Here is a 12,086-nt window from a genome sequence, read left to right as displayed (position 1 = left end):
GTGTTGAACTTGAAGTTTTGCTGTCTTTTCATTTTGATTTGGATTCTGTAATTGGCTAGTAAGAGCTACTGCTCTTGGGTTTCTGCTCACTGGGATCACTCAGGTCATCTCAGCTTTTTGTGTGTGTGGGTGTGTGTGAATTTAGGGTGTCATAACAAAAGGCTAAAAAGGAAGTGATTTACTTTTATTTTAATTTCTGAGCTTTAGTGGCCATTGGTCAGAACTGGCCTGGTGGGGTACAATCTGGACCACTGGATGCTGGGTAAATTGGTGAAAACTCCTACTCTGTAATTTTTAACAAAGAGCCATGCTGACCTGGTTCATTGAGTTTGATTGAAACATTTTTTTAATGATAGAAAGTTGAAAAACAGAAATTTTGCTGTAAGTAAATTTATTTTTTGTTCTTAGGCTAGATTTATTTCAGGTTTAATGTTTTAAGGAAGTACTTATTTACACTTAGTTTTTTTTAAAATAGGTTACGGTGCAATGATTTTACTGTTAAAATGAGATCGTGGCTCAAGAGTTGGGAGTTCGCCTTGTAATCGGAAGGTTGCCGGTTCGAGCCCTGGCTTGGACAGTCTCGGTCGTTGTGTCCTTGGGCAAGACACTTCCCCCGTTGCCTACTGGTGGTGGTCAGAGGGCCCGGTGGCGCCAGTGTCCGGCAGCCTCGCCTCTGTCAGTGCGCCCCAGGGTGGCTGTGGCTACTATGTAGCCTGCCATCACCAGTGTGTGAATGTGTGCGTGAATGGGTGGATGACTGGATATGTAAAGCGCTTTGGGGTCCTTAGGGACTAGTAAAAGCGCTATATAAATACAGGCCATTTACCATTTACCATTGAACTGCATGTGACCTATAAGTTTGACACTCCTGATGTAGAGAACGAAGGGGGATGGGGTGAGTAAATTATCACGGTTGCAAGAGGATTAAAATGAATATTTTTACTTTTGTTCAGTAAAATAGGAATAAAAAAAACACTTGGAAGTGGACTGGCATTTACATAGTGCATTTCCCACACCAAATGCTTTACACTATAAAGACACATTTATCAGCATATTCGTATCAAACGTTTATTCTACCCACTATCGGGGCGATCGTGGCTCAAGAGTTGGGTGCTCGTCTTGTAATCGGAAGGTTGCCGGTCGGTCGCTGTGTCCTTGGGCAAGACACTTCACCTACCGCCTACTGGTGATTGCCAGAGTGGCCGATGGCACAATATGGCAGCCTCGCTTCTGTCAGTCTGCCCCAGGGCAGCTGTGGCTACAACTGTAGCTTACCTTCACCAGTGTATGAATGTGAGAGTGAATGAATAGTGGTATTGTAAAGCGCTTTGAGGGGTCCTGAAAAGCGCTATATAAAATGCAATCCATTCTTATTATTTATTATCTATTGCACATCCACATGAACTTAAAATCAACAGTTATAATCACCAAGATATGTGTGTTTTCGGACTGTAGAAGAAAACTGGAGCGCCGGGGGAAAACCCACACAGGCACAGAAAAAACATGCAAACTACGCATCAGGCCTCAGGAAGGTTCACGTGCAGAAGTTTGTTTGTTTTTTCTCCTGTGAGCCAAAACTGCTAACCGCTGCATCACCACACCACCTACTTGTCGCTGGAACATAAGAGTCCACAGATAATCTTTTCTTCACTATCTCAAAATTCCCGGCTCTGTCCGTGACTCCCGATGCTTCTCATGTTTTTAAAAATCCTCCAAAAACCCCCAAAACAAAATAGATTAACACAACTGAAAGAGGAATTTAATCAATCATTGTGTGCTTTTCTTTGCATCTTTTCATGCAGTCTTAACCGCTCAGACGTCCTTATGGTGATCCACCAAGGACATTTGCAATAACTCCACGCTGGAATGTACAGCGCAGTGAAAAGTCTCACAAAGGTCACAAAGATAGCTGAACTGAAGTAGAAATGAATGAGAGCCCTGTTTTGTTGGAGCTTGTAGGTAACAGTGGCACAGTTTGCTGATGTTTGTGCTCGGGGCTCTCGTGGTACAATGGGCATTTTGTTTGCTTGTGTGCTGCTGGCCAACTTTACTTGCCAAGAAAGGAGATACAGTTGAACTGCTGCGCTCACAGCTCACTATGCAGACATCTATGATGTCACAGAACGATCACATAAATCAAAATTTTTTCAATAGAAAACACACAAATTTCCATTTGAATGAAATAAAAAACAAACCAAGTGCTGTGCTTTAGAACAGCTGATAATATCTGCCTACTTTTAAATGCTGATCTTTTCATCTTCAAGGAATATTTTAACATTAAATGAATGTGATGTTTATTCAGCAGCGCTAATCCAGACTCAGACTCTGATGTTTGAGTAAAGTCTACTGGAGCAATTCTGCTCAAAATGCTGTCTTTCACCACCCATATTTTCCCAGATAGTTTAGCAACTTTCCGCTCAGAGGTCTGCTTCGTCACCACGCCCTTAAATTGTGTAATAGATATTTAAGTATATTTTCTCACCCTAACATATAAATCAGTTACAAAACCAGGATGGTTAAATATACAGCCCAGCCACTAGGTAGAGCTCAGCGACTTCACTGACTGAGTGGGTGGCTGTTACATTCAAGCACTTCCTGAATGTGGCTGGGTTAATCCACAGATTGGGAGAAATATGCAGGTTTACAAGCAGCAGTAACAATAGTGGGAGTAAACAAGAAAACCCTGAATCAGCGTACTGGTGCAGTCACACGCAGATGTGTGTAAATTAAGATGACACAAGGAAAACTATCCAAATGTCTGACCGAACTAACGTAATAACTAAGATTTCACACTTCTTGTTTTTCTATTTTGCTTGGATTAAAGTGTATTTATTGTTAATACTTGTGTCTTTTTATATTATATTTATATGTCTGTTAATATCTATTTATATCTAAATACATGCACAGTGGATGCATCGGGGTAAGTATCTTGCCAAAGGATATTTGGTATGCAGACTGGAGCAGATGGGGATCGGTCTCTGTTTCTACACTTCATTTCATGCAGTTGTATGTATACTCAATTTTCCTCTGGGATTAATAAAGTTTCTCTGATTTTGATTAAAGAGCGGAGAGGAGCAGTGAGGGGTGACAGACATTAGGGGTGACACAGCTTCACGGATTCATAAACCACTTCTCCACAAATGCCCTTCACTAAAGGTGGGCAGATCAATCCAAATTTCAACAGTATCAATACCAACACTGGTATTTTTATCGGATCGATATTTGCGATTTGCCCACTGAATTGTTTTAAATCAATATACCTCAAACATGCACTATGAAAAATGAATCTTTTTTGTGCTGACTGTCGTGTTTTACTTGGGTTTTACTTGGTATTGAATCGATACCAAACGACTGCCCCTGACCTCTGTTACAGCTGTGGTGATTATGTTGCCAAGAAAATAAATCTGCATAATTAACTAGCAGTTTGATCATTTGTTTAAAACATAAAACATCTGAATTTACTCTTTGCATTTTAGAATTTTGGTCCAACAAAACAAGATATTTGGTGAAATGAACTGGAGCACTTTGGTTTTGTAACACCGCTTTATTCAGATCTAGACCAAACTGTTTATTAGAATAATATGTCAAATAATCAGTAATTAAGATTATTAGTTGGTTTCAGATCTCTAATCTCTTTCATTTACGAAATGTAATAGAGCTTAAAAGGATTTAGGGATTAGTTTCATATTTAAAAAATGCTCTCGTGCTCATGAAAGGAGGAGCTTCCCATGTGTGCAATTTTTACTAGACTGTAAGATGTAGAGAACTGCAAATCAAGTGCTTCCTTCATTTTTTTTCATTTGAAACTGTTATTGTTTGGCCTTTGGCATTTGGTGAGATTCCAAACGATGAGTCACTGGAAGCTGTTACACGCTCTGCTGTGCTTCTCACTTCATCAAGCTGCACAAAATCACAGCCTGCAGGAACTGAATGTGAACCTTTACCAGAAACACACATAGCTGAGACACCCAATAATCCGATTTTACAAAAGTAAACACCAAGCCCAACCGGTGGCTCTCTGCACACTCCTCACAACCCAAAGCAACAACCATCTTGGAGACATTGTATTGCTATTTTTTCCAGTCAATTATTAGTCACATTTAGACTGCTACTTGACTGCAACTTTAACTGAGACTTAACCCTTTCATGAATGAATTATGAAAATCCTCATTCAGAATTTTTTTTCTTAAGTATTTCTATTCATCTTTAGGCATGAAAAAAAGATTTTTGAACTTCAATCTTTTAAACATGTACTTTTCAAAGAGTTTTTTACATGTCCACTTAGGCGGACAACAGATGTGTATGGACTGACACATCATTGTCCAATGTAGTGGTTTATGTGTATACCATCAACACTGACACAAATACAAGAAAACAGCCTTTGAATAGCTGTCCACTGTAGTGACCACTATGTGTGAAAGGGTTAAAGAAATAGAGAAATTATTGACAAATCACTTACTTCCTACTGTGCAACTTATTTCCCTTCATAACATAAGTGCTAAATTCTCCCTAAAACATCTCAATTCCTTAATGTGACAGAAAATAGCACACACAGTAATCCTTGAATCAAGGGCAAGTGAGTGTGCTGATCGACACGAACATATTAAGAAGTCACACAAGCCAGAACATGACCGACTGCAGTTCGTTTGAGCAGTGGAAGCTGTTTCCAGGAAGCACCGGTTTTATGTGCGTCTGAACATGAGATGTGAATGGAGGAAACAATGGTGAAGGAAAAGTGCAGAATCCATTCATCTAAAGTTTTGCATAAAGGATGTTTGAAATTTTTTAAAAAGAAAGAAAAACAAGATTTGAAGTAAAAATATATCCAGTTTAAAGCATTTAAACAGATCAGCCTAGTCATCCAAGTTAGCAAGTTTCCATAGTTGCATGTTACGTGCCACAGCTTTTTAAAATTCTGCTGCCTGGACATCACCTCCAATTATCACCTGTATTATGCTGAAACATTAGTGGAAACAGCAGCCATTACCACTGGCACTCACATCATGCACAGTCATTGTTGTAGAGAGTGAACCTTTACCTTATATACCTCATACCACCCCAGTATGAGTTCACTCACTTCTCCATTTGACTGAATGTGTAAACAGAGATATGAACACCTTTTATCCAGCTACTGAAAGGCTTTTTCTCCCTCCACGTGTTTTGGAACTGAAACGGAGCAACATGAACCACCACACTGTAAGAAATGCATATTCACGCTGTGTAAACCCGTCAAGCAGGATACGGTTCAAAGGTCTTTAGTAAACAAACGGAGGTGCAGTCCCAAAACATTTGAAGGTTAAGGCTTGTTCACTGTTTTATTTCTGTAAAATACTTATAGCTCTTATTTCATCCCCACATACAGTATTAATCTGATCTTGAATTACAACACTTTTTTTGTTCCACTTTACATTTCTGTGTCATCTACTGAAGTAAAAATCAAGTTTTGTAAAAATTAAATGTAGATGTGTTTTTACACATTTTAACTTAATAAAAAAAGATTCTATTTTCAGGACAACACATAAAAAACATTTTCAAAATGTGAAAATCAAAAAATATGAATCATTTCATTATGACTGCTTTTAAATAGAGTCTTTAAATCTTTTTTTAATGGATATGCAAAACTGGGACAATTAGGATTTCCACATTTGTCCACAGATGTGTTTTCCCTACTAGAAATACACAGTGTGGTTTAAGCTGCCTGGAGAAAGCGTGCGGGAGGCAGCCTTCATGATGTCCACTTAATGCAGTTTGCGGTTTGCATATGGCACAATTTGACATCACATGGACTTTGTGCTAGGCACCTGGTAGATTAAAGACCGTCTGATCCAACTGTGTTAGACCTTTGTGTTCTCACAAGCACCTCTTTAGGTCAGTCCTATGAAAGTCTTCAGCTTTAGAGTTACTGGTTCTCTTTTAGTGGTCAGCTGTGGTTTGGGTTTTCCTTTTGCTTCTCTCTGAAAAATATTTGGATCAAAAATGTTTTTTCAAGCTCACCCACCACTCTTTAATTAGAAAACACAAGTATGTGACGAACCTTAGCTCCACACACTCAGCTTTTATTTAACTTGCTTCTTACATCTGATGGCAGTTGATCCAGCAGGTTATCTTCTACTATCAGCCCACTCAGCAGGGGACAGTCCCCTATCTCCTGAGGTAAGTACTCCAGACGGTTTCCTTTAATATCCAGCCGGACCAGCTGGGCAAGGTTGGCTACTTTTGAGCTGAGGTGTGAAAGGCGGTTGTTACCAAGAATCAGCGTTTTTAGCCTTTTACAGGAGAACAGCTCTTCTGGCACTGTCTCTAAGGAGTTGAAAGCTGCGGAGAAGAACTGCAGGCTCTGCAGGATGTTCACTTCAGAAGGGAGCGAAGTGAGTTGATTGTGAGAGATGTCAAGGTGCCGGAGTTTGGTGCAGTAGAAGAGCCGAGAGGGAAGCTTTCCTAGCTTGTTCCAGCTAATGTCCAGTGTCTCCAAGGTATGCAGCTTAGATATATGTTCAGGGATGTATGAGATTTTATTGTGCCATAGCCGAAGTGTCACTAAATGCCTGCAGTGCTGTAAGCTCAGGATCTCCTCCACAGTAGTGAGTTTGTTTTCCTTCAGGTCCAGCTCCTGCAGATTGCTCAGGCTGAAGACAGCACTTGGGATGCGCTCCAACTCACAGCCCACTAATTCCAGTGAAACTAAGTTGGTTAACTTCTTCAGGATGCTTAAAGCCTGGACCCTGACACTTTCATTGTAGATACGCAAGCGCTGCAACTGGAACGCAACATCTCCTATGCTGGAGGGGATCTTTGTAAGTTTGGAGCGAAAAGTGAGGACCCTCAAAGCTCTAAGCTCTTTAAAGGAATCCAGAATGGGACTTTTGGACACCTCGTTGGTTAAAGGACCTTCCAGGTGGAGCTCTTCCAGGCAGTGTAAGGTGTACATCCACACAGGAACCTCTTCTAAATGCTCAAAGGTTAGATATAGAATCTTTAAATGTTCTCTCAGGTGGTTTAGGGCAGCAACTTGGAGCTTTGCGGGGCAGTAGACCATTGATAACTCCTGGAGAGACTCTAGCTTTGCTATACTAGCCGGTATGGTGACATTCTTCATCTGCTCGAGTTTGAGTGATTCCAGTTCGGGAATTTCAAAAACGGTTTCTGGAAGCCCTGGTAACATTAACAGGTGTAGCTCTAGACGGTTTCTGGTGTTCCTGGCTAGACGCGTGCGCAACTTTTTGTCAGTCCACTCGTAGTTTAGATTAAGCTGATGGAGGCGGCTCTCGCTGACTTCGGAAAGAAAGACAGCAAACCTTTTAGAATAAAGAGCATCATATTGGTCCACAAGATGCAGGAGGAAGGCAAAATCATTCTTCACATCAGGTATGTCATTAATTCCGGTCTCCAGTCTGACCTGCTCAAAGTAGTACTCCTTTAGAGGTCGATGGAAAAGCCAGTAGAGGGTATAGATACGCAGAAGTCCAAATACGGCCACAAAGCAGATATAGCAGTAGGCAAGCTTGGAGAAAAGATGTGCTTTGTTGTGGTTACAGCAATAGATATCAAAACCAGTCAGCTCAGGCGGAACCAAACACTGCACAACTATCTCAATGTTAGGTACCAGCAATGCGGTGTAAATAATAATCAAAAGAAAATGGATGACCTTTACTGACGTTTGCAGAACGTACATGTGGTACAAAATGTCTTTTTCCTCCACATGAGTTCGGAGCTTCTTCACCTTTTCAAATAGAGCTTTGGCTTGCTCTCCTTCCTTCTTATCCAACAAAGAGAGGGTAGACTTCGGTTCTGCACTTTTCTTTTCTTGATTAGACTTAACAGAGCAGGAGCGAAGAAGGCCCACAGTCTCCTCCTCATCGATTTGTCCTTCTGTGGAGCCTTTAGTCATAGTGTTCCTCCTCCAGTTGACTAGCTTCTCCTCGCCTCTTTCCTCAGAAACTTCACTCAGGGCTCTTGTGGTCCAGGGTGAGTCAAAGCACTTGTCAAGAATGTTGACAAAGAGATCAATTTTAGAAGATGTCCCAGGAAACTTGAACCAGAAGCTGCTTGTTACCATGAAGATTATGGTGTGGATAACCACGAGGTACGGAAAGTACTTTGCATACCAGTGAACAGACCTCTCATAGCAATAGTTGTTGACGAACACGTATTGATGAATGTCCAGATTGTTCTTCCGCCCAAACACCTCCACTATGATGGGGCTCGCCGGGGTCACCAGTGTGTTCTGCAACTTCTCATTGTCCCCATAACTGCTGATGTTGCTGCAGTCAATTGCTTTTGGTGTTGGACTGGTGAAGTGGCTTGGCAGGCATGCAATCTTGTCTTGGGTGAGCTATAAAAAAAAAAGAACATAATAATATCGTGATAAAAACAAAGCTCGGTTCACTTGTTGGTACTCAAGTATTTCTGACTGGAGAACAGCAAGGCCTAAACTAATCCGCTCGTTCTCACTCTCAGGCGTAACATAGTCACGATTTGTCAAATCCCGAGGAGTTCCTGAGGAAGGCGAAAGGTGACCTTCCGCATTCTTATGCTACGTGCCAGGTTATGGATGAAATCTAGCAGAATGATGCTCCCGCGGTAATACACGTTCCAGCCATGTATTCCAGCCCTAACCCTAACTCTATCCCTAACCTCAACCAGCATGTTAGATAGTGTTTTCCAAAGTGATTTAAGTAAAACAAACGCACACGTGTAGATTCATTCCAAACGGTTCTCATGTTTCCTCATTTTTCTGATCTTGTAATATAGGGACGTGATGGGTTCCCGGAAGTGTAATATACTGACAATTTATCACTTAGTGTATAATGCTACGCTTTGGGAGTGATGAACTAACAGGTTTCACCTTGCGCGTAAAGCCTAAATGCACAAGCTAAAAACTGCAGATGATAAAATCAGATAGGGGTTTAAAAATACACGAAATCCTCCACCCTTTGATGCGTCATCAAACAGACGAGCAACAATCAGAAACAGGCTTATACTTTCCAAGCCATGACATCAGACATGACACTACTTGGAGGGATGATCCATTCCACCTCTTCATTTCAGAGTAAAAGTCACTATTAACATGCTGCTGTAGGAAAGCAAGAAAAATCCATCACCAAAGCAGAAGATTCCACTGTAGTGGAATATTTTCTTTATTGTCTTTTAATTAACGAGATTTTGTGCTGCTGCAGAGGTTAATGAGCACAGCGTGTCTAACAGCACTAAGTGAAAGGGAGATTTAATTCTGCCATTTCTATTTTTACATTTAATTGGATTACCTATGTCTGAAGAAGAAATCACAACACTAAAATCCACAATTAGAAAGTGCTTCGCAGTCTGGATAAAAACAGATGAAAGAATAAAAGTATATATTTATACTTACAAACACACAGTCTTTCATTCATTCCTACATACACACTTATGTATACACATATGAGAAGAACAAAAGGCCAAAAATAATTAATGGCTTTATTTATGGCCTTTTGTTATGAGTATTGACTAGTTTTTTGTTAGCAGCCTAGCTGCTGTATTCTAGGCCAATGGTAGACGGGCTAAAGCAGACTGAGAAATGCATGTGAAAAGTGAGTTAGTTATAACTAACTACTAACTACTATGTACTATGTACAAAAATTTCTTCATTACTGGTAGATTTTTAAGATATTTCGTAAATGAAAGAAACCAGACTGGATAAACTTTGAGTTGTGAAAATTTTGGTCGAAAATAGCAGATGATTTAATATTTTTAATTTAAAATTAAATGTGTGTGTTACACCATCCTTGTAAAGGTGGTGGTTATATGTTTAATTGCTTGGTTGAAATCCATAATTACTTTATAAATGTTACACTGACAGAAGTAATAAATAATAAATATTCTAATGAGTGTCAGACTATAGAGAATCCCTTTGGTTGCTGAATTATTTTCACACATTCAGTTTCGCCAAACAGACTGTGTAGATGGTGCAGCAATTCAGACAGCTTTGTGACCAATTCTTTTCATGAATGCGTCCCCTGTAATGCCCCTTTGTTGTTGGTGTCTACGCTTAAACAACAATTTAGTACAATTAGAGGAATAAACTGATGCTTCTGCTCTGAAAAACACAACAGTTAGAAAATCTGCAGTAAACAAGTTGTGATATTTGTATGTTATTATATCTGATTAGCGCTGACTACACTGTAGTCCCTTTGCTTTACTTTGGTGCTATTTTAATGTGACACAGAAATGATATTCATGTGATGAGAGACACACATTAAGCAGCCAGTTTGTGATCTGAATGTGCACAAAGTGGGTCAGGAGAAACAAGTTCTTTCAGCTGTAGTGCATGCATTTTTGCGTGACTGGGTGGCCAGATAATGCAGGAATTATCATGGCATCTACAATGAGACAGACAAGGTCAGCGATGACTTGGTTTTACTTTTTGAAAACTTATGGACACAAAGTGTAGACACCTTACCTGCAAAGTGCATCCAAAGACTCCAATCATGAGCATAGCAATGCACAGATACTCTGTGAAAACATCCCACCATGGCTTCAGGACCCTATACTTCGAGCTGGGCTCTGTGCCGAGGGATCTGAATTCACCCACTGGGATCATCCTGGCTGCTGCTCCACACTGATGAAAGGAGACGAAAGGAAAGGAACGAGTGGATTTGAGCAATGAAGCTGGAACAGGCTTTCAATGCAGAGAAGTCTCCAGAGAAAATCTTGTCAAAGGTTTTAAAGTTACATGACACAAAGAACACACATGAGCTTTGGCTGTTTATTGACCTTGAATGAATGGACGCTCCTCCTGCGCTCAAAGGGGGATTCAAACAGGATGAACTAGTCTGACAACAAAGAGAGTCTCTCTCTCTCTGGAAAGAATGGAAACAATTTTGTGTCCTGAAGCCCACCTTAATAGATAAACAGAGAAAGAAGGACAGAAGCTCCACTGTTTTATAACAATACTACTGCATCAAGACGAGATAAATAGCCTGTTAATTTGTGATGTGAGCTGTGCGCATTTGTGCACACACAGGTAACCAAATACAAATCATTGCAGCAGACTTCTGTCTGGCTAATTTCTTCTTAACATCGCTGCTTGTGTTAAATTTGAGGTAAAAGTGGCGTTTCTTGCGGCGTTGTCTTCATTTAACAGCGCAGGTAATTCGTGAACTTCCAAAGCTACTTCCTAAATCAAACGAGTATAACCTCGAGAACTTATCTCCCATTAAGTTTCCACTGAAGTTTGAAATTATCTCAGAAGTTTCGCCCAACAGAGTAAAACAGAAGCAAGCGTCAGCAAGATTAATTTTACATACCTGCGCGCACACAGGATCCTCTGGTGTCCGGTGGCAGTGGCCAGAGTTTTTTCATCACTTTCAGAGGCGCTCACCGGTGTGAAGCTCGCGAGAAATCACGCGGCACAAACAAGCGAGGCTTTCAAAATAAAACCACTGTCAGCGAGCATGTTCAACGCATGTGAGCGCTGACTTTACAGAGGCACACTTCAAGTAATCTATACGTAGTTAATGTGATTACTGCAATTAGTGTATATTTGCGCCCCTAGCAATAATTTAAAATGAGGCTTTATATGAAATTAACCCATAAGACTCCAGACCCATTTTTACTTTCAGGAAAACTAGGAGAGAGTGAATGCTAAAACTTGAACAGAAGATTTCTTCAATGTGTAGAAGGTGAGTTAATAGATCAAAGTGTATAAGCGGACATTTCTTCACCTAACAATCAACAACCCATAAACCCATCAGAATGCAAGCACGTGGTCTGTTATCGTATGACTTTCAAATGATAAGAAGGCATGGTTATTAAATAATGCTCCTGGTCTCACGCAAGACAAAGCAGGAACAGCCTCCTTATTTTTCAGCCACACCTCGATTAGTGTTGCGTAACCTTGACATTTTTGTAAACTCATGCTGTGGTAATATTCGGGAGAAGAAGGGAAGAGAGGAAGTTACCGCAGTGACTTTCTTTCCGCCCAAACTGAATCACAAAGTTATCATCCTCCTGTGTTTGACGTGCATTTCTTATTACAATCTGACGTCGGGTGTTAAGCAGAAAAGTTTAGAGGACTATTAACTGCTTAAATTTCCATCTGCAATATTTGA

At 40.4% G+C, this 12,086-nt stretch overlaps 1 protein-coding gene across 2 annotated transcripts; it reads right to left on the bottom strand.

Annotated features, from left to right (window-relative positions):
- Positions 1-5,512: 5,512 nt before the first annotated feature.
- On the bottom strand, positions 5,513-11,986 carry LOC309708709 (volume-regulated anion channel subunit LRRC8C). 2 transcript variants are annotated; one of them, XM_082536967.1, is made up of 5 exons: positions 11,937-11,986; positions 11,283-11,400; positions 10,750-10,874; positions 10,436-10,594; positions 5,513-8,332 (listed from the first exon to the last, which is right to left on the bottom strand). In XM_082536967.1, the coding sequence occupies exons 4-5, from the start codon at positions 10,574-10,576 to the stop codon at positions 6,050-6,052; spliced, it is 2,424 nt and encodes an 807-aa protein (XP_082393093.1). In that variant the 5' UTR covers positions 10,577-10,594; positions 10,750-10,874; positions 11,283-11,400; positions 11,937-11,986; the 3' UTR covers positions 5,513-6,049. The 2 variants fall into 2 exon arrangements, with proteins under 2 accessions (XP_082393093.1, XP_082393092.1); XM_082536966.1 differs by lacking the exon at positions 10,750-10,874 and having other exon boundaries at positions 11,937-11,985.
- Between the last annotated feature and the right edge of the window lie 100 nt (positions 11,987-12,086).

Source organism: Aulonocara stuartgranti (assembly GCF_965226115.1).
Source record: "Aulonocara stuartgranti genome assembly, chromosome: 6".
NCBI classification, from domain to species: Eukaryota; Metazoa; Chordata; class Actinopteri; order Cichliformes; family Cichlidae; genus Aulonocara; species Aulonocara stuartgranti.
Note: the sequence above shows the minus strand (reverse complement) of the source record. Positions and strands in the feature narration are given on the sequence as shown.